Source organism: Meriones unguiculatus, chromosome 15 (assembly GCF_030254825.1).
Source record: "Meriones unguiculatus strain TT.TT164.6M chromosome 15, Bangor_MerUng_6.1, whole genome shotgun sequence".
NCBI lineage: Eukaryota > Metazoa > Chordata > Mammalia > Rodentia > Muridae > Meriones > Meriones unguiculatus.
Window position 1 is genome coordinate 73,113,604 of NC_083362.1, and position 23,187 is coordinate 73,136,790.

The following is a 23,187-nucleotide window of genomic DNA, read 5'->3' on the forward strand; positions in this document are numbered from 1 at the left end:
GCTGCAAGTGTTGTCTCCCTACATATTTTTTTTAATGTATTACATTTTTACTTATGTAGTGTGTGTGTGCGTGTGTGTGTGTGTGTGTGTGTGTGTATGTGTGTGTAGGCTAGCCTGGCCTACAGAGTGAGTTCCAGGACAGCCAGGGCTACACAAAGAAGCCCTGTCTCAGTAAATAAATAAATAAATAAATAAATAAATAAATAAATAAATGCAAGTCAAGAAGCATTGTGTGTGTGTGTGTGTGTGTGTGTGTGTGTGTGTGTGTGTAAGCACACATATATGTGGAGTGGGTACACAAGTCCTTAGGTGCGCATGTGGAGATCAGGGGACAACTTGTGGAGAGTTGGTTCCCTCCTGCTATCATGTGGGTCCTGGAAATTGAATTTTGGTTGTCAGGATTAAAAAGCAGACACCTTTACTCAATTAGCCATCTTGCCAGCCCTGTCCACAAATTTCTACCCTCATAGCAAAGTAGTACAGTTGCCAGGGAGATGCCTCCTAATCCATGACAGTCCCGTTTGGGAGAATGAACTTTAACCCTAGGAACCTGCTGATTCTCTCAAATGCGTCAACCAGCTGCATAGTATTATTATCCAAGCCCCTGTTCCTCCCAGGATGCAGCAGAGGGGCATCCTGGGTGTGGTGCAGTCACTCTGTTGCTGGCTCAGGCCGGTGGAAGTGGCTGAGGTAGATGGGCCTGTGCAGTGGACCAAATCTAATGTATGCCTCTTCTTCCCAGTGTATGTCACTCTGACTTGTGCCTTCCGCTATGGCCAGGAGGACATCGATGTGATTGGCCTGACCTTCCGCAGGGACCTGTATTTTTCTCGGGTCCAGGTATACCCTCCTGTTGGGGCTGTGAGCGCCCCCACCCAACTGCAGGAGAGCCTGCTCAAGAAACTGGGAAACAACTCGTATCCATTTCTGCTCACGGTGAGCCTTCCTTCCCATGCCTGCTCCCCTGCTCCTTCAGCCACAGTACATTGCGATGGGAACGGGGCAAAGAGAAGGGGGCAGAGGGAGGATTTCACATCTTTGGGCCTGTAAATTGCACCCTTGAAAGAAATTCTAGATTGCATGGTCTGTGATTGTCTGGTTTTTTAAGTCTTTGGAAATAACATCCCTGCCTCTGAAGGCACCATTTCAACCTGCCCTTTGGATATTTTCCTTCATCTGACCACCTAATTAGATGAGTATGTGTTCTGTCTTCTCTCATTCAGCTATAAAAAGAAACTGGTAGACATGACCCTCAGTTGGCCCCAGGAAGTTCTAAAGCAATCAAGCAAGAAACACCAATGGGACAGGAGATCTTAATAGAGGGAATGCCATCCTTTACCCCTTAGCCCAGCCCTGCTTCCCTTCAGGGTGCTGGGAATTGAATCATGACCTTACTCTGTCCCCTCACCTTGCCTGAGGGCCACGTATCACCTAGTGAAACCCTAAGCCCTGGGCAAGAGCTGGACATGAGAAGTTTCTGCGGCCCTTTCTGTTTGCACAGTTACTATCTTATTGACACAAGCTCCTCCAAAGTGATGTGGCTCAACCTTAAAAAAAAAAACAAGAAGTAGGGGATGGTGAGATGGCTTGGAGGTTAAGAGCACTGGCTGTTCCAAAGGTCTTTCAAAGGTCCTGAGTTCAATTCCCAGGAACTACGTGGTGGCTCACAACCATCTATAATGAGACCTTGTGCCCTCTGAGTGCAGGCACACAGGCAGAAGAATAATGTATAAATAATAAATAAATAAATCTTTAAAACAGTAAGAAATAGCCAGGAGGTGGCGGTGCACACCTTTAGTCCCAGCACTCAGGAGGCAGAGGCAGGCTGATCTCTGTGACTTCAGGGCTAGCCTGGCCTACAGAGTTCCAGGACAGCCAGGGCTACACAAAGAAGCCCTGTCTCAGTAAATAAATAAATAAATAAATAAATAAATAAATAAATAAATAAAAGTCAAGAAGCATTGTCTAAGTCAGAACATGGTTGAACCCCCCCCCAAAACATGACACCATGTAAGAGAAACAAGACACAAAAGGAGAAACAGTATCATGAGGCAATGGGTGTAGCCCCATTAATTTAGATAGAAGGTAAGAGATGAGCTCTGCTGTCAGGGAGCACAGGGATTTCAGGTTTCATGAATAGAGCTTCTCTTTAGAATGATGGAAAGATTCTAGAGACAAATGGTGGTGACAATTATGGGGTACTATGAACAGTTTAAACCACAATGAAACACATTAAAATCACATTAAACACATTGAAATCAACTAAAATTTTATGTCATGCTATTTTACCACAACTGTAATGTCAAGTTTCTTTTTAAAGATTATTTAGCCAGGTGTGGCGGTGCATGCCTTTAACCTTAGACAGTGGCTCTCTGAGTTCAAAACCACTTGGCTCTACAGAGCAAGCTCCAGGATAGGCCAGTACCACACAGAGAAACACTGTCTCAAAATAAATAATATGTACATGTGTGTATATCTATGTGATATGTATTATATATATCATAAATGGCCCTGGGTACCCCTATGCACCTGTGCTAAGAACCTGAAGTGGCATAAGTATTTTGAAATGTGTATAAAACCTTTAGAGGACAGGTATGTCGGTACATGCCTTTAATCCCAGCACTAGGGAGGCAGAGTCAGGAAGATCTCTGTGGATTTCTGGAGGCCATCCTGGTCTACAGAATGGGTTCCAGGCAGCCAGCACAACACAGATAAACCTTATCTCAACCCTCACCCTGAAAAATACAAAAAATAAAAACAAAAGAAAATTTGTTGCAAATGGAATTTTTTTTTCTGGCTGTCCTGGAGCTTGCTGTATGAATCAGGCTGGCCTTGAACTCAGATCCTCCTGCCTCTGACTCACAAGTGCTGGGATTAGAGGCATGGGCCAACATGACTGAGTGGAAATGGGTTCTTTAAGTTTTGGAGGGATATCTTGGTGCTGGAGCATTTGTCTGGTATGCATAAATTTGGTCCCCTGCACAGAACGACAAAAAAAAAATTAATTACAAAAAAAAAAAAAGCAACAGCCAAGGGCTAGAGAGATGGCCAGAGGTTAGCTGCTCTTGCAGAGGACAAGGTTTGGTTTTCAGCATCCGAATGGCGGCTTACACCTGTCTGTAACTTCAGTTTCAGAGGCTCCATCACCTTCTTCGGGCCTCCGTGAGCACCAGGCACACATGCAGTACACGTATACATGCAGGCAAACATTCATACACATAATATTTAGAAATTAATAAATATTTTAAGAACATGCTTCCTCAGCCATGGATCTCAGCAATAGATAAGCAGAGGCAGGAACGTTGAAAGTTTAAGGCTGGCATAATGTAGCTAGAGAAAGACCCTGTCCCCTCGCCACTAAGTGTATGATTTTGACCTGATGGTTCACTTTCTAGCAATATAACACATAACATTAGTTGGCTAAAACTGGACTAAAGGCTTTGAAGGTGTATATTTATTGCGTATTGTTTGTAAGTGTCCAACAAAGAGGAACAGCTGCTTGAAGTGTGCACTGTAGAAGCTCTAAGCGCTGTGGAGAGAAATTGTGATGTGTAAAAATGGCTAGAAAGATGTTTGAATAGGATAAGGGCCGGTGAGGTGAATGAACCAGATAATGAGCCACATTTGGTCCCAGTGACCGCACTGGGGCCCATGTGATGAACGCATGTCCTAGGTACAACCTCCTTTGTGTGTCTATGTGCATGTTAGAGGTTTTTGGAAATAAATCAGCGTTGGGCTGGGTGTTAAAACACCAAAATTCTGTCTGTTTGTGTCATCTCACATGATGGTTTTATACAGCATGTAGAAGGAAATGATTGTGTACTTGTGTCGTTCCAGTTTCCTGACTACCTGCCGTGTTCAGTGATGTTGCAGCCTGCTCCACAAGATGTTGGGAAGGTGAGTTAAAAAAGAAATGCCACAGATTCATCCCCCTTCAGCAGGCTTTTTAAATTTTTATTTATTGTTTTATTAATTACAGTTTATTCACTTTGTATCCCAGCTGTAGACCCCTCCCTAGTCTCCTCCCAATCCCACCCATCTCCTCTCATGCCCCTCCCCCAGCCCACTGATAGGAGAGGTCCTCCTCCCCTTCCCACTGACCCTAGCCTATCAGGTCTCATCAGGACTGACTACATTGTCTTCTGTGGCCTGGTAAGGCTGCACCCCCCCCCCCTCAGGGGGAGGTATCAAAGAGCAGGCCACTGAGTTCATGTCAGAGACAGTCCCTGTTCCCATTACTAGGAAACCCACTTCAACACCAAATTGCCACGGGCTACATCTGTACAGGGGTTCTAGGTTATCTCCATGAATGGTCCTTGCTTGGAGTATCAGTCTCAGAAAGGACCCCTGTGCCCAGATTTTTTTTTCTCTCCTTGTGGAGCTCCTGTCCTCTCCAAATCTATCTATCTCTCCCTTCTTTCATAAGATTCCCTGCACTCTGTCCAAAGTTGGGCTGAGTCTCAGCACCTGCTTTGATACACTGCTGGATAGAGTCAGAGTCCCTCTGTGGTAGGCTTCTAAAATCTGTACACCTAAAGAAGCTAAGCAAAAAGGAAGACCCTGCTCAATCCTCATTCAGAAAGGCAAATGGGATAGACACCAGAAGAGGAAGAAAACAGGGAACAGGTCAACAGGCTTTTGAGACTGAGAGTGGCCTTGGACTCCTGATCTTTCTGCTTCTACCTCCCAAGGGTTGGGATGATAGTCACAAGCTACCACGCTTTTCTTTCTTTCCTTCTTTCTTTCTCTCTTTCTTTCATATTAGATGGCCACAGGCACTATGGAAATCCTCAGGCTTGTGTGAGGGAGAGACACTGGATGGCATTTAAAGTCAGAATCTTTATTGTAGGAAAAGGGTAAAGCCAGACTCTCGGGAGAGAGGCCCTGCTACCTGGAGCAGACAGAACATGCTCAGACTGTTTTCTGCTAAATGAAGGGAGAAGGGATGACGGGTGGGAGCTGAGGTCAGGGTGGAAAGCATAGGGCACACAGGGCTTGAAGACTTGGTTTTGAGCCTGAGTGACATGGAAATTACTAGAGGGGCTGAGTAGCAGGCTCTGACTCAGGGTTACAAAGGAGAAAGAATGGATCTGAAGTTGGTCAAGCATGTGCCATGAAGGGGAACGGAGGGAAAGGAGGGTGTGACCAGGATGGACCAGGGACTGCAGGCATAAAGAAGAGAATGGAGACCAGAGGAGAAGTGGCAGGTGCTGGCTTGCCTGGGCCCCAAGACTGACCATGATGACAGGTCTGTAACTTGAGTATGGAGGACAGTGGACAGTGATATATGTAAAGACAGTGACACATATAAAGATGGTGTTTATCAACATGCTATCATCACCTACTCATGGCTCATAGATCAGAGATGGCACTAAAAATAAACTGGGATGAGATAGCACAGAATAGAATTGAACTAAATGGGATGGGATGGGCATGCTCAGAACCGGTCACACATAGCAAAGGCCAATGTCATGTCATGAGAGTGGCTTTACACTAATGTGTCTGCTTTCTGGGCCTCACTAGAAATATTACTTCTAAAACATTTACATACCATGGTTCAGGGAAGCTGAGGACAACTGAGATCAGGGATAAGGTGGTCACTCAAGAAGGGGACCAGGAACTAAGGACCATCAGTGCTCTTTCAAGAAGGCCTCAAATCCTGATTCTTAGTTGACTTTTCTGGAGTTTTGCAACACTGTGCAGGTCAGAGCCCCTCCCATCCCTTCTATTCTTAGAAGGTGGGAGGACTTCTGGACTGCGAACCTCCAACATCCCGGAGCTGGGGACTTGGTTGCAGCTAGGAGGCTTGAGGGACACATAGGCAATTATTAGAATTGTAATATATGTATTTAACATATATGAATATAATGCATGTCACTTAATGTATCACAGGTTACATGTTACAATCTTATATAACATTATGTAATTTATTTGATGTTATATTAATAAAATAGTATATTATATATATATATATAATATACTTCACCACTATATAATGGTTATACAGTATAATACCTTACCATTACATAACAGATAGGCAGAAATTTTAAAGTACATGATATCTTTTTATGTTACTATTCAGTTTTACACGGCTATGACGAGAGTGAATGCTTCATCCTAGGGGAGCCTCAGAGCCCAGTGAGGCCTGTGGAAGTGCGTGTCTTGTTCAGAGACCAGTGCAGAGTCGGAGAGATAGGTGGGATGGGTGGGTGTCTCAGCTTTCCTGTCTGGGAAGAGACCAGGGTGTCCGGGGCCTGCACAGGGAGCCGAGAGCTCAGTATCACAGGCAGAGGCATTCGTTCCATCCGTGCAGGGTTAGAAGTTCTCTTTTGTTTTGAGAATGAGGTGATCTTGCCATCTCACTTCATGTAGAAGGAAAAATCCAACCACTGTGAGCCAGTGCTGTCTGGCCAGGGTTGGCTTTGGGGGAGCCACTGACGTCAGAGTGTCTGCAGCCCAGCAGGACTTGTAACCCTCCCAGCGCCATGAACACCTGTGTCGGTCTCCACTTCTGTGTGCAGCATTAAGTCAGGGGTTCACGCAAGGTCAGGTTCACATTTGTGGACAAAGTAGAGGGAGGCATGGACCTTCAGGGACTCCAGAGGCACACCTCAGGAGGCATGTTGGCAGGATGTCCTTCCGCAGTGGCTCTTGGCCCTTTGCTTACTCCTTGTGCTGGCTAATTTATGTCAATTTGAAACAGGTCAGAATCATTTGAGATGAAGGAGCCTCAATTAAGAAAATGACTTCAAAGATCAGGCTGCAGGGGGTGGGGTTGAAGCAGGGTTTCTGTCTGGGATCCCTGGCTGTCCTGGAATTCTGTAGACTAGGCTGGCCTTGAACTCAGAAATCCTCCTGCCTCTGCCTCTTCAGTGTTTGGATTAAAGATGTGCACCACCACTGCTCAGATAGAACATTTTCTTAACTAGTGACAGATGGAGGAGGACCCAGCCCATTGTGGGTGGTGTCATCTCTGGGCTGGTGGTCCTGGGTTCTAGAAGAAAGCAGGCTGAGCAAGCATGTGAGCAAGTCAGTAAGCAGCACCTCTCCATGGCCCCTGCATCTCCTGCCTCCAGGTTGCTGCCCAGGTTCCTTACTTCCTTTGTGATGGACAGTGATGTGGAAGCATAAGCCAAGTAACCCTTTCCTCCCCAGCTTGCTTTTTCAGTCATGGTGTTTTATCATAGCAATAATAACCCTAACTAAGGTGTTCCTTACACTGATGTCAATGTTAGGTTAGCAGTACACTACTCCATTAGTCTTTTTTTTAATAATTAATTTATTTTATTTTATGTGCATTAGTGTGAAGGTGTCAGATCCCTTGGAATTGGCATTACAGACAGTTCAGTTGTGGCTGATGGGATTTGAACCCAAGTCCTTTGGAAGGGCAGACAGTGCTCATAACCACTGAGTCATCTCTCCCGTTCCTTTTTTTTAATATATGATTTATTTATTTATCTATTATGTATACAATGTTGTGTCTGCATGTACACTTGCATGCCATTCCAGAAGAGAGCACCAGATCACATTATAAATGGTTGTGAGCCACCATGTGATTGCTGGGAATTGAACTCAGGACCTATGGAAGAGCAGCCAGTGCTCTTAACTGCTGAGCCATCTCTCCAGCTGATTCCACTAGTCTTCACCGGACAACCCCAAGAAAGACACAGCTTAGGAGAAGAGCTAGGGCCATATATCTACCTGTAAGTGTGACCTCTATCTTAACTCCCAGGAAGGGAGATGCTAACCACTGTCCTGTCTGTTCTCTTGTGTCCAACAGAGCTGTGGGGTCGACTTTGAGGTCAAAGCATTTGCCACAGACCTCACAGATGCTGAAGAGGATAAGATCCCCAAGAAGTAAGAGGACTCTTATGGGACTCGGGGAGGGTCCGGATGGTACAGAGATGGGGATAAGAAACGGCCCCATTTTATCCTGGTGTGACAGAACTCCGTCCACAGCTTGGTTCCCTGTGGCTGATGTCATGGAACCTTCCCAGATCAGGGCAGATAAGGACTGCCATTTATATGGGGGGAGGGGGAGACATAAAAGGGAATGACAATGGACTTAAAACTCTAGGAACCAATGGGCCCCCAAAACCTTCCTTTCTTTTTCTTTTACATTAGTAAATTTCATTTTTTTTTTTTAATTTTGGTCCTTTCTTTCATTTTCTTTCTATTTACTTATTTTCTCTTCTTAGTTTTTATGTTATTGTGAAACGATCTCACTCTGTAGCCAAGACTGGCCTAGAACTCATGGGTGCTCCTTCTGCCTCAGCTTCCCGAGCATGAGAATGCCAGGTATAAGAGAGCATGCCTATAGTTTTTCTTTTTTAAAACATGTCTTAACACTAGGACGTTTACAATTCTAACCACTTTTAAGTGTATGACTTCCTAACAGTCTATTCACAATGTTTCACCGTCATCTGAATCTAACTCAGATTCGTATCATCCCAAACAGAATCTGTCACCAATAAACATTGCTCCTACACACCAGGTGCTCGGTTTTCTTTTTTAAAAAATTCTCTCTACTCCCAGCACCTCCCCCTCCCAACCTATACCTTCTCTCTATTTGATAACTCACTTTCACTCCTAAGTCTCCACCCATCCCATGTTGTCCTCATGCTTGGCACCCAGATCTCCTGGTGCTGTGTGTTTTGCTGTGGGTCTGACCCATGACATTGTACGTACTAGGCAAGCACTGAACTCCCATGCTATGACAGTGACAATGTATCACACGAGTGTATTACATTGGACTGGTCGCATAAGGCATCTGAAACCATGATACAGGCTCTCCGGAGAAGAGGCCAATCAGAGTCTGACCGGAGGCAGGGGACCCTCGAGAACAGTGCTGGCTCAGCACTCAGCCCCTGGGGTCATAGAAGAGGGACCAGGGCAGGCCTTTGCCACACCCCCTGGCAGGCCGATTTGAAGCATTAGGGACCGGGGGAGGGCACTAACCATGAACCCTGGCTCTGTTCTCCTCAGGAGCTCTGTGAGGTTACTGATCCGGAAAGTGCAGCATGCCCCACCTGACATGGGTCCCCAGCCCTGTGCTGAGGCATCCTGGCAGTTCTTCATGTCTGACAAGCCCCTGAACCTCTCAGTCTCCCTCACCAAAGAGGTAATCCACGTCCCACTGGGTTCAGACCATAACTGCCTCACTGTGTAGATGTATCACAAGTAACTTTATTCTGCCACAGTGAAAGCTTTGCAAGTTACCAGCTTATTCCCATTAATTTGGAGCTAGTCACCTGGAGCCACCACGCCTTATCATCGCACTTGTTGGCTATCCCAATAGACCGGGGGGCTGTGGGTTTAAATATCCCTTCTAGCCACCCTGGCCAGTCCTGGACCCTAATTCTCTAAGACAGCATTGCTCACCGTACTACTCTCAGTTGCTCGCTTCCTCAGATTTCACTGAAAACTCGTGGGGCAGCCATGTCAAGTGATGTCACCAGTGAGGAGAGTCACGGTAGTAGAAGGTGAAGAGCTGCTGGCCAGGGCTCTCGTGGTCCAGAGTAAATGATGCACGTGTGTGCACTAGTGCACACATGTATGAGCATGCCTACCCTGGGCTGGATGGCACAGGGCATTGCTGGGTCTTTTCATTTCACACATCCCACCCCCAAACCATGACATCAAGGCAGGAACTTCAAAGAGCCCCCTGCCTAGGGAATGCTGCTACCTACTGTGGGGCTGCCTCTGCCCACGTCAATTAACAATCAAGATATCTCCCCATACACATGCGTATAGAACAAGCCGAGGTAGACAATTCATTAAGACTGTTTCCAGGTGATTCTAGGATATAAACAAGTTGACAATTAAAGCCAGAGCTGTCACATCCCTCGACCCCCTTGTCTTCTGCAGATGGGGGATGGGGCTGGACATGTCCATACCCTCCTCTAGAGGAAATGTTGCTATCATTTCAGCTTCTCTAACATTGAAGGGTATTCAGCCTAACTTTACTGGAAAGGGATTAAGAAAATTGTGGTCTAGAGAGCCCTCAGCTCAAAGATGCCACCTACTGCTCTCTGTTCTTCTCTTCTGACCTCTCTCTCTCACTTTTCAGATATACTTCCATGGAGAACCCATCCCTGTGACCGTGACTGTGACCAATAACACAGAGAAGGTTGTGAAGAAGATTAATGTGTCAGGTAGGACCTTCATCTCAAAACTGGAAGGCAGGGCCTTCTAGCACTCCTCAGCATCGCTCTAGCCTGATGAGCCCCAGTCCCACCTCTGTCCTTGGATTTACCTGTTACTGTTACCATTGAAAGCAGGATTTTTTTTTTTTTTTTTGGCCTTTCAAGACAGGGTTTCTCTGTCTAGCCTTCAATGTCCTAGAACTAACCCTGTAGATGAGGCTGGCTTCTAAACTCACAGAGATCTGCTTGTCTCTGCCTCCCAAGTACTGAGATTAAAGGTGTGTACCACCACCGCCTTGCAGCTAGCAGGAACTTAAAGAAAGAAGGACATTAGAAGTCACCACATTCAGGCTGTGGACATATTTCAGTTGGTAGAGCATGCAGGAGGCCCTGGGTTCAGTCCCCAGCACCGCATAAACCAGATGGTGCATGCCTAAAACTTCAGCACTTGGGAGGTAGAGACAGGAAGATCAGAAGGTCAAGGCTGTCCTGGAATGTATGTGTATGTTGAGGCCAGCCTGGGCCTCGTGAGGACCCTTCCTCAAAAACAAGCTATCGCATTCACTATCATGTTCTCTTAGGCTGCCTTTTGTCTTGGAACTTTGTATCCAGTAGGGCCTTCCTGTCTTTGGATGACATGATCCATGCCTTTCTAGAGATGCCCTTGGGAGCTAGATATCAGTTTGGAAGTCCAAGGAGATCATTCCCTTTTTGTTTTTGTTTTCTTTAATTGTTTATTTAATGTGTATGGGTGTTTTGACTGTGTGTATGTCTGTGTATCGTGTGCATGCAGTACCCAGGGATGCCAGAAGAGGGCATCAGATTCCTTGGTGCTAGAGCTACAGGTGCTTGTTAGCTGCCATGTGGGTTTTGGGACCTGAACCTTAACCACTGAAACATTTCTCTAGCCCCATCTCCATTTTTGGACAAGAGATAGGTTTTTTATTGTTGTTGTTATTGTTGACAAACACCTTAAGTGTAGTAAGCAAGGCACTAGATTTGAAATACTGGGTTCCTGATATCCCTTGAATCCCAAGTTGGTACCCGCAGTAGGGGTTCCTGGTCTACCTTCCCAGGCCCATGGGCACTAAGGAAAAGTGTTTCATGAACAGTGAAGTGTGCTGTCTCTCCTTGAATGAGTGTCTAGCGAGGACAACTTTGTTAGGTGCTGCAATGGAGTGCCCCTGGCCCCCGCTGTTCCTCTATACTTCCTCAGCTCAGAGCCATCAAAGGGCAGGTCTTAGAGCATCCTGACATTTATCTATAATCTTAGCACTAAGGAGATTCAGACAGGAGGATTGTGAATCTGAGGCCAGTATGGGCAATATAACTAGATTTATGTCTCAAAACATTAAAAATATAGACAAACAATAAAATGTGTAGTCTTTTGTGGGCAAAACAAACAGCAAACAAAACCCACAATGGATTGGCCTGGGAGTGTAAATTTAGACTTCAGCTTTCAACTAAAACACTTATGGTTGAGATAAGGTAGATTTAACAACATCAGAGTAATTAGTCTTTCCATGTTAAGAAGGACAGAGGATATGGGAATTTTAGTGTTAAATTAGGCAATGTAGCTGGGCTCAGCTAGCAAGAGGGTTGAGAGTTCAAGGCCAGCCACAGCCACATGCAAAGGCCAAACTAGACTATATGAAATCCCCTCCTTTTTTTTTTTTTTTATTACTCAGTTTTTAGCATGCTTGCTGGACATAGGCAAGGTCTTGGGTTTGATCTTTAGTGTATGCCCATATACACACTTTTGGGTGCTTGTGCATGGGCGCGCGCGCACACACACACACATACACATACACACACACAACACACAAATAGGGTTTGTCCCATACAAACCAGGAGGTGTACAGCCCAGTTATCTGCTGTGGTTTGAATGTACCCACCCAAACAGACCTTCCTTGGTCTATGTAGTAGATGCTATCTGGCCATTCAGGCTGCTGTAGCAAAAACACCATAAAGTAGGGGGCTCATACACTGAGATGCAGGCCTCATGTGTTTAAAACTTGATCCTCACATTCATACATTAATGATATTTGCAGGTAAGACTTTGGGAAGTAGCTAGGGTCAGTTGAGGTTATGAGGAAGGGCCGGTAGCAACACTGTGGCTTTGTAAGAAGTAGAGAGACTTAAATTAGCACACCGGCCCTGCCCCCACTATTTGAGGTCCTCTGCTATTATGATCCAACAGGAAGGCCCTTGTCAGATGCAAGCACCACTTGGGAGTCCCAGCTTCCAGAGCCAGGGGCTCATTAAACCTCCATTTAAAAAAAAAACAAATAGTCCATCTGTGGTTTCAGTTACAGCAACAGAAAATAGGCTGAGATAGTGTCAGACACATGTGCCATGCATGGTCATAGAGTTGCATATTAGACGATCTATTTTTTTTTCTTTCTTGCTAATATAAATCTGAATTCAATCTTGTTTTATGTTGCTTTAGTTCTCTGTAGGACTAAGTTATCCAGCATGTTGTGTTCAATGCCAATACCTTTCTTAGTCTATGCAGTAGGGTCTGTCTATCCCCTCACGCTGCTGTGGCAAAAAAAAAAAAACAAAAAACCATAAACTAGGTAGCTGATGCACACTGGGATGTGGGCCTCAGACCTTCCTGCTGTGCGTCCCCAGTCCTGGTGTTTGCAGGTAGGTGCCACTCTATCCTGCTAACATTGAATAGTTATTTCTGGCAGTTTAGGAGGCTGGGAAAGTCAAGTGCAAGGTATTGGCAGATTTGTCTGTTGAGAACCTCATCCTCCAATAAGCTCCTGGTACCTCCTTGTTAATCCATCCATGAGGGTGCCACCCCTGTGACCCCATCACTTCCACAAAAAGCCCTCCTTTTCAAAATGAATGCCCCCTTGAGCTGTGGGAGGAACTGGCATAAAGTTTCCCAGCCTACTGACATGAGTTTGATCTCTGAAGAGTGACTCTCCCTACAAGTTGTCCTCTGACCTCCAGATAAGTGCCTTGACATGTGCATGACCCCTCCAATAATAAAAATTTCAAAAATAATGTCACCTAAGGGTCATAATTTAAAATTTGAAAGAATAGAAGCAAACTTTCAGAGACAGCTGCAAAACTGGTAATGTATCATTGAATACTTGTATTTAAAATTATTTCTCAGAAAAGTCCATTGGTTCGTGTTTGTAATGCTAGCACTTGGGAGCCTGAGACAGTACTGTGAGTTCTATAGGCCAGCCTGGGTTACACAGTAAAACATGTTGCAAATAAAAATATTTTTCAAAGTTTGTTGAATACTAATAACAAAACTAATGACCTTGAAAGAAGCTGTTGAATTTTCTGAAACAAATTGTTGATAGTTTTCTATAAGTTGGGCACTGTGATGGCTGCTTTAACTTTTTTTTTTTTTTTTTTTTAATTCTCAAGGTTGATTTTAGGAGATTATGGGCTTGGAGGAGAGGGAGGGGCTCCTGGGATTTGAATCTCAGAGCCTGGTGTTTTGATGGCAGTTAATGCAGAGCAAATCGTTGGTATATAGAAATGGCCTGAAACCAGACCTTGAATTTTTACAGCCTTTGAGCTGGGGGCTGAGAAAACTAGAACTAGATTCAAATGGTCCTGTTGTCTCCTAGAAGGCACCAGGGGCCTGCACTGATCACCCGACTCCTGTCTTCCCTTTGCAGTGGAACAAATAGCCAATGTGGTTCTCTACTCAAGTGATTCCTACATCAAGCCTGTGGCCACAGAGGAAACACAGTAAGTGTGTTGTCTTTCCACTTCCTGGGCGGCAGCCCACGTTGTCAACTTCCTCTTCTGAACAGGAAACTAGAATGCCCTGCTAGGCCCCCAGCTTCTGCTTCTTCCCCTTTTCTCACATCAAGGGCTAAAAAGCAAGCCAGCATCTAAGACATGTGTTTACTTCCCCTCTGGGCTGAGAGATCAATCTTCCAAAACAAGGACTCAGGGAGAAATGTCACTAAAGGGAACAACAGGGACTCTGTATCCTTGGAATGTGTTGACAGGAATGGGGTGCTCTTTCTGCTCCCAGAAGATGACTAAATGAGCTATTAACCCATGTAGAGGAATTTTGATTCAGAACATGGCTGCTCTGGCACAAGATCACATCCAAAGACCTTCTAGGACTGTGTGATCCACTGAAATAAATACCTTTAATCTAGGAGACAAAGGCAAGCAGATCTGAGTTCAAGGCTGGCCTGCTATAGAGCAAGTATCAGGTAAAGGAAAGCTGAGGTCCAGGAGTGGTGGTACATGCCTTTAATCCCAAACAATTAAGGTAAAGTTAGTTTGTAGAAGGAAGCACTCATGTTTAAAAGTGATGTTTTATTGAGAAGCAGAAAGAATGATGATTCAGAGAAAGACTTGACAGAAGGAGAGGTGCTTAGCTTACAAACACACACACAAAAAAAACCTCCCAAGAATATGGGCCTAGGCTTTTCAAAGAAGAATCATAGAGAGAGAGACCCATTCTAGCATGGGGAGGGGCTTTCCACAATCACTGATGACTGTATCTTTCGATCATTTTATCAACTTGAAAATTTTGTAGCAATGACAACTTGGCTAGAAAACCGGATCCGTTCTAAGCTCTTTGTGAATGACTTTCTCCCTTCAGGAGACTCAAATGCACATAGAATCTCTCCGTAGATCCTTTGTGCCTGCCAGGGATTATGCATTGTGCTAGGAATTGGGGTTCATTTAATATGCAGGCTGGGTGGGGGCTTGGATAAGCATCGCCACCTCACCAGGGTGACAGGAAGGTTGGGGAGGAAGGGAGGAGTGGGTGGTGAGGAAAAAAAACCTTATTCACATATTTAAAATCCAAATTCAGAGTAAGCTACTATTCGAAACAAATACAGCCTTGTATTTAAATATAGGTATACAGTGTTAAGAAAGAGAACAGCTGCTGGGAGGTGGTGGCACAGGCCTTTAATCCAGCATTTGGGAGGCAGAGGTAGGAGGATCTCTGAATTGGAGGCCAGCCTGGTCTACAGATCGAGTTCTAGGGCAGCCAGGGTTACACACAGAAACCCTGTCCTGAAAAACAAAAAAAAGAAAAAGAAAGAAAGAAAGAAAGAAAGAAAGAAAGAAAGAAAGAAAGAAAGAAAGAAAGAAAGAACAAGAAGAGTAACTCATAGCTGACTTCCAACAGTCTGGGAGGTTCAAGGAGTGGGAAGTCTTGGCCTTGACTGGCCTTTTGGCAGCTGCTCCGTAACTGTGGGGCTTGTTGTCTTTACAGTTCTTTCTCATTCAAAACTTTGTGTGCTTTTTTGACAGAAGAGTGGACACCATTCTAAGATTTTCCTGAGGGCAGGAGGAATCTAGAAACGGGGCCAGATCACGTTAGATTTTTCATTGTTGGGGCAAACACCTGAGTGAACAAACTGCCCAAGGGAATATCTGTCCCATTCACAGTGTTTGTCACAGCGAGGTGGGCGTGGCAGAGCCCAGCAGCTGGGGTTGCAGGGGGCAGAGAATGCCAGCACCAGCAGGATCTCTCTCTCTCTTCCCTCTTTGATTACAGCCAGTCTTCTAGCCTATAAGATGGTAGCGCTTGTATTCAGGGCAATCTTCCCCTCTGGGTTAATCCTCTCTGCAAATGTTCTCACAGACACATTCAGAGCCCTGCTTTTCTAATCTCCAAGGCACTTCTCACAACAGTCCCGTTAAGATTAACTCTCACACTGGTCTCACAGTAGAGGCCACTTGGGAAGGCTGCAGAGCCCAAACCACTCTTCCAGACACACCCAGTGCTGCCAGGGCTCTGGCGGGCCGGCTTCCTCAACCAGGTCAACCGTCCCTTCTAAGCTGCTGCTGACCATGCAGTCTGAGATCCTAACAGCCCTTCTTCAGAGGACTGTGGGTTTGGCATAGTCCTTCAGCAAATTGTACTACAAGAACAGCTATCATCCCAGCCTGAGGGCCCCCTTTCAGGACAGTCAAGCTGGAGAGAGAGGGAAAGAGAGGAAAGAGATAGCACCTTGACCTAGGTGGGAGGGTGTGGCTGCCTCTTCCTGTACTCACCAGAGGCCAAAGACATTTTAAACTCCTGGGGTGGGGTGGGGGAGCTAACAGGGACGTCCTTCCCATGGGAGGTGGTTCACATTCCCAGATGTCTGGGAACTCACTCAGGAAGTGGTCTACACGCTGCCGTCGGCCCTCAGCCCAGGCCTGCTGCTGCAGAATGACTAGTCCAGCCTTGATATCACTTTAGGACCTCAGGGGGCCTATCTTCTATACTTCTGTCAGACATAGAGAAACGCACAGCCCTCTGCAGAAGCCCCGGGAAAGCTGTGATGCTTTGAACCAAAAGCAGAGTGGTCTGTCTGGGTTACAGGTGGTTGCGGACCCTCCATCAGTGATGCACTGACAGTTTTGGCTACAGTGAGTGGTCCACAATGAGCCTTTTTGCTGACACTAACCTAGAGGTTCTGCTGCCCACTGTGGGGTTCAGGAAATCTCTGGAGTGGCTGAGGTCTTGGATATTTGGGCTAGTTGGTCTCATTTGTTTGTTTGTTTGTTTATTTATTATTTATTTATTTTTTGAGACAGGGTTTCTCTGTATAACAACAGCCTTAGCAGACCAGGCTAGCCTCAAACTCACTGAACCATCTCCACCCCTTATTTTTATTTTTATTTTTATTTTTTGATACAAGTCTCTCACTGAATTTGCATATCAATGATTCAACTACACTGGCAGGCCAATGAGTTCCTGGAATCTGCCTTCTACCTCTCCAGTTTACAGAAACTCTGCAGGAGACAGCACAGGGCTTCCCTTGAGAATATATGCCATATGTTTTACCAACCGAGCCATCCCTGCAGCCTTGGAATGTCTCAGTCTTGCTGCTCCCAGGCTCTCATGTTTTCACAACAACATGTCCCATTGCCCAGTGAGGGAACTTTGACTCTGAAAATGCTACTGGTGGATAGGATCTTGAGCTATTGATGATGGCTGTGACATGGTGTTGATGGTGGCTATGATAGCCATAAACTCTTCATGGTTCTTCCTCAAGAGAAAAAGTGCAGCCAAACAGCACATTGACCAAGACCCTGGTGCTGGTGCCTCTGCTGGCTAACAACAGGGAAAGAAGAGGTATTGCACTGGATGGGAAGATCAAGCATGAAGACACCAACCTGGCCTCTAGCACCATGTGAGTCCTGGAAGCTGTGGGAATCGGTCATCAGGGGGGCTGGTACTGGGCTGCCCCAGGGGCTCATAGGTGGGCACATCAGAAATTCTCCTACTTCAACTGTGTCATGATGCTGTAGTTGTCCAGGTTGGCTCTGGACATAGCCTTACACCAAGCACAGTGTCACTGCCTGCCCTCCGGGTGGCCATGGCCAAATTCCTTGAGCTCTCTGAGAACCTCAGTTTTCCTGTTTGGAAAGTGGGCTTAATCACAGTTCCGATCGCACATGCCAGTGATGAAGACTAACTGGGACGGTTATGTAAAGTGTGTTGTCTGACACTCAGAGAGTGTTCTGGAAATGTCCGTTACATCTAAATGAATTGCTAGCTCGTGTGGCACCCTGAACACGTAAACGGAGTTACTGCGTTTGGCTATTTTTAGCCGTTCATTTCCGTCTGGAAAGATTGGACGACCCACTGACTACTGATAGGCACCAGATTTCTTGAAAAGAAGAGCTGACTTGCCAACTCTGTTTTGGAGAACTGCTAGCTTGATTTAGGCAAAAGATCTGGGGGGGGGGAACTAGTGAAGCTAGCTGCTAGCTGCCCTTCTAGGCCTCATTTGCTGGGAGACTATAGGCTGCTAAACTCTAAAGGTGTGAGGCACAGAGTGCTTAAATTGTCCATTTTGGGTCACAGGAGAGAATAATCTGTGACAAAATGCCCAGTGGGGGACTTGATTGAGGAATTACATACATGATCGTGGAGTCTAGAGTTACCCTACAGTCTCTTTGGGTGCATGTCACACCCCTTGTTCATCAACTTAAGTGAGCTTTCCTTTCGTGTCAGGTGCCATGCTGGCTGCTGGGCAGACAGAGCTTTTGGGTGCAACCCAGAACAATTATGATCCTGAGGTCAAGTTCTAGGAGAGAGTTCCTGTGACTTTCTCATGAGCAGAGCACAGGAGAGGGAGACCTAGTGCGACCTGGCTGTGTCCAGGAAGGCTTTAGGGTTGGAGGTGTTGGGATGTACCTGGTAGAAAGACCTGGGTAGGGTCACAGCTGACAAGGTTGGTGCTAAGGGGCCTTGGGGGCATAGCTGGGTAGGATGTGGCAAAGGCCCCCTACAGATTGTTAGCTGAAGCTGGAACCTGGATGAACTGCACTCTCTTGGGCTTCAGGGAGGACTCAGCAGCTACAGAATGGTGGGCAGGGAAGGCAGGGAGGGGGAGGAGCAGGAGTGTGAGATAGGCGGGAAGCTGAGCCTGGAGGTGCTGTGCCCTGGGTGAACGCCATCGGGAGCGACTCAGAGCCCAGCCCCCGCCTCGTGAGTGGGAACGTTCTAAGACTCGAGGCCAATGTGTACAATTCTCCAGTTTCAAGACATCTTTAGAATGGTGGCCCTGGCAGGAGAGGCAGGGTGGTTCCCACGCTGGTTCTACTCTCATAATCCTTCTCCTTCTTTTTGATTGGGTAGCATCAAGGAGGGCATTGACAGGACTGTCATGGGCATCCTGGTGTCATACCATATCAAGGTGAAGCTCACAGTGTCAGGGTAAGTGTTGGGTGCTCCATCTCTGTGTGCCCTGTTCCTCCCCTGAATTATTGGCAGGTAGAAGGCAAAGGAAGCCCAAGATACCTGCTAATTCCCACAAGGAGTATGGCATGGTTCCCTCTGTCAGCTTCTGCAGTTTTGTTGGAGGCAATGTGTCCTGGAAAAGCAAGCTGAAATACCTGTACCATCAGGACCGCTGAGCAGAAATGGGTGAACATCTACAAACAGTAGAAGCTGACAGGCAGACTTTTTTGCAAAAGTAAATTGCTTTGCTAGGTTAAAAGAAAGAAAGAAAGGACATCAGTTTAAGTTTTCAGATTTCAGAAAGACTAGCAGCTGTCTGATGAACTCTCTGTAAATCTTTATTTGAGTTTAGTGTGGTGGCACGAGCCATCTTGGGGGGCTGGTCAGCCTGTGATAAAACATGGTGAGACCCTGGTTTTGTTTTAGTTTTAGTTTTTTTGTTTTTAAATTGGGGCTGGAGATGCAGTTCAGTTGGTGGAGTGCTTGCCTGACAGGCACAAAGCCTTGCCTTTGATCCTCACTACCAAATACATGGGACACATCATCACACGCCTATAATTCACCATTGCAAAGCAGAGAAAGTTCAGAAGCTCAAGGTCATCCTTGGCTACAAAGAAGTTTAAAGGCCTGCCTGGGGTACATAAGACCCTGTCTTAAAAAACAAACAAAGCAAAACAAAACAAAACAAAACTCAAGTATGCCATGTTAGTGTGCACCTGTGATCCACCACTTGGGAAAGAGAGGCAGGAGGATTGCTGTAAATTCTGTTACATCAAGGACTACTAAAAAGAAGAGGAAGAAGGAGAGGTTTATTGATATCTTAGACTTTTCTGTCCTTAAAGGGATTCCTTCCTTTACATAATTAGGGGCTGGTCACCTTTTCATACAAAATTACTGCTATTGAGAGTTCTAAAGAAATTATTTCCTTTTAAGGACTTCTTAATTTTTATTTTATGTGTATGGGTATTATGCCTACATGCATGTAAATGCACATACGGTAGTACACAGCTTCAGTCCCAGCACTTGGGAGGCAGAGGCAGTCAGAGCTCCCTGAAGGCCAGCCTGGTCTTACCAAGTTCCAGCACATCCAGGGTGTGGAGAGAGCCCCTCCTTGTTTCAACAATCAAAACAACAACAAAAGAGTAGCCAGTTCTCTCCACCATCTTCCCAGCCACAAGAGCCCATTTTCTCTCTTCTTTGGGGGTGATGGTGGTGGTGGTGAACTCAATAGCCTCACTCTAATTAAAAGGAGAGGAATTGAATTCTCATTCTACTTTCAGATTCCATTCCCAGCTGTGCTTGCTGGCCTTTTCTCTTGATGGGCCTGGGTTAGCCTGGCCATGTGAGTCTCTGTGCATGTCCCTATTTTTAAGTAGAGAAGAGAGAGTCCCCCAATTTGCATGGGTCTGATTTGGATATTTGTTTAACCTGGCGATTATATTCCTGTGCTTTTCTTTTCTTTCCTTTTTGAAGACAGAGTCTCACTGTATAACCCTGATCTGAGAGTTCTCTTTCTCAAAATTTTAAATTTTGTTTGAGGGAGGCTCCTACTGTATGACCTAGAGTAAGGCTCTCTTGCCGTCCCTCTGCCTCTTGAGAGGACTGAGGATGCTGGTATGCTCCACCACCACAGGGCAGTTGGGTATTTCTGGTTCTGCAGCTTATGTCTGACTCTAAGTGAGTCCACTCTTTAAGCAATCCTTCAGAGAAAGAGGGGAAACCTACGGCAGGCAGCAGTGAGGCTGAGCCTTGAGGGACCCTGCGGTCCTGGAATTTGTGTTAGGAAGTGAGAGCCATGCCTACCAGGCTGGGTGGGGGACTGTTCGCCTTTGAACACTAGGACCTGAAGTTGTATAGCCTCTGGGGACTTAAAGTGCCTGTTTGCTTTGTGTTTTCCAGCTTTCTAGGAGAGCTCACATCCAGGTAAGCCTTCTTCGCCTCCCTTCTCCACTCAGCTCCCTGAGAGCTGGGACAAGGAGCCTGCGACTGACCAGAAACTGGTAAAAACTAGCTTCTGGGCAGCAGTGCTCAAAGACACTGTGAAGGGTGCATGCTGACTCAGACGTGTTCTAAGAGAGCACCAGCAGCCAACAGGTGGCGATTAGTAGGCCTGTGTGCAGGCAAGGACACACACACACAACGCACACCCCTAAAAACTAGTATACTCTATCCAGCTATCATTTGTGTGTGTTGGATGGGTACAAGCCACTTATGACAAGTTTTACCATTTTAATCACTTCTAAAGATACGCAATCGAATGAAGTACATTTACAACGCCATACAACAATCACCGCTACCTAAGTCTGTTTAATCTTCAAAGCATTTTAAACATCTGTAAAGGAGACCCAGGGCTTGTTAAGCACTCCTTTTCCCTCTCCACAGACCCTGGAAAGCACTGGTTGCTTTCTGTCTCTATAGATCTCCCTCTGCTGGGGCTGGGGACGTGGCTCAGTGGGTACAGCATTGCCTAGCATGCACAAAGCCCCAGGTTCAGTTCCCAGCACTGCATGAAACTGAGAAGGTGGTACATACCTGTGATCCCAGCACTGGAGAAGTAGAGGGAGGAGGATCCCGTTTCTTTGGTTATCTTTGACTGTCTGCATAGAGAGATTTTGTCTTAAAAAAACCAAACACCAAAACCAAATCTCTATGTGGCCTTTGTGACTGGCTTCTTTTACATACTGTGTTTTCAAGACTTAATCATGATGTAGCATCTTCTACAGTACATTCCTCCTCATGACTGAGTAATAGTCCATTGTGTAGACATACCACATTTTGTTTGTTCACCTGCGGTGTTGACATGAAAACATAGCTCGCAACTCAGAGAGAACAGTGTTTACTCTGGATCTCAGAATGAGCAATGCTGACCTGGGAACATAGGTTCAGGTTTCCAAATACCATGTTCTGACATAGAAACAGTTTTATGAAGTTTTTTTGTTGTTGGTTTTTTTTTTGTTGTTGTTTTGTTTTGTTTTTTGTTTTTTTTTAATAGCAAAAGAACAAAGAAAATCATAGATCAAAGTTGTTTGTTTTTCTTTTAATACATTGGTGAAGACATCGGGTAGGCAGGTTATAGCTAGGTGGGAAAATCTTTGCTGTAGGCCTCAGGTACTGTCTTGGTGGCATTCTTAGATGTGGGGCTAGGAGTCTATTTGTACATCCCCCAGAGGATTTTACACAAGGATGCCAGGTACAAGGGCAGGTAACAAATGGCTACTGAGGGATAAAGATAGACCAAGATAAGTTTGTCTTCAGAGCTGCAACATTCCTACTCGCCACAGTCACAGGATTTCTAATCAATCATTCAGCCTTATAGAATTTTTTAACAAAGATGTCACTTTTTTTTTCCTCCTGAAAACTTTAGTTCCCAGCAGACACTTGAATTGTTTCTACCTTTTGGTAAATGCGAATGGTGACAGGTGTCTTTTGAACCATGCACAAAGAACCAACAAGTTTGGAAATATTTGAGGCAGTTGTTCACCTGACATAGTCCTTGGCCTCAGCTCTTATCATCTTGTCCCATCACCTGGGCTACTAGGCAGGTCAACTGATTAGAATCTCTGTGATGTGGGGAGTTGGAATGTTGCAGATCTAGAGCTGAATCATCCTGGGCCATCCTTTGCCCTTAAAAGCCATTTACTGCCCGTCTCTGTGTTTCACCTGACATTTCATCTAGATCTGGACTGCACCTGGATCACTGTAAGCAGGTCAGAGCTGGATAGGCAGCAGGGGTCCTGGGATGTTAGGGCATAGCCTTTGTTTTCTCATCCCCCTTTCCCACTTCCATGCATAATTTCTCTTGATTTCCCTGTGGCTTGGATTTCTGACACCTTCTTCTCATATAAATTCTAATGTAGCCCAAAACATTTTAGTATTAGAGATGTGATGGACTCTGTCTCTCTCCACGTTTTGCAAGAAATGGCCATGCCAACCCTTGTAACAGCCTCACAGAGATTTTTTTTAAAAAAACTATTCTTATGATTTTGAGGGATTAAAGGATTTATTTTCAGCCTGTGGAGAAGTAAGTATAGAGAGAGTCATGCATGCACCACAGCAGAGGTCGGGTTTGATTTTAACTTTCCCCTGGCAGAATGAGGTCCTGAAGCATAGTCTAGCTTTCCAGACTTTTATGTCTGGTGGCCATGCTTTTCCATAGCATCCATTCACATTGTATAATTTGGATCTAGACCCTTAAAACTGTTCCAGGATTCTGTTAAGTGAGTGAAGAGGCCACTCCGTATCACTGCACACGATGGACAACAGACGGGAGAGTTTGTGTAGGCGTAAAAAGGAGGTGCCATGTGCTTTCATGAAGCTGGCGAAGGAGCTTTTGCTACCTGAGTCTGGTGGCAT

General features: G+C 45.6%; 1 protein-coding gene across 1 annotated transcript in view; it reads left to right on the forward strand.

Moving 5' to 3' along the window:
• The window catches only part of Sag (S-antigen visual arrestin), a 39,676-nt gene that overhangs the window by 11,575 nt on the left and 4,914 nt on the right, over positions 1 to 23,187 (forward strand). Inside the window, exons 5-13 of the mRNA XM_060368797.1 lie at positions 743 to 936; positions 3,838 to 3,897; positions 7,781 to 7,857; positions 8,986 to 9,121; positions 10,070 to 10,154; positions 13,796 to 13,868; positions 17,141 to 17,278; positions 18,733 to 18,810; positions 20,734 to 20,757. Of these exons, the coding sequence (XP_060224780.1) occupies positions 743 to 936; positions 3,838 to 3,897; positions 7,781 to 7,857; positions 8,986 to 9,121; positions 10,070 to 10,154; positions 13,796 to 13,868; positions 17,141 to 17,278; positions 18,733 to 18,810; positions 20,734 to 20,757 (865 nt within the window). The remainder of the gene's footprint in view (positions 1 to 742; positions 937 to 3,837; positions 3,898 to 7,780; positions 7,858 to 8,985; positions 9,122 to 10,069; positions 10,155 to 13,795; positions 13,869 to 17,140; positions 17,279 to 18,732; positions 18,811 to 20,733; positions 20,758 to 23,187) is intronic.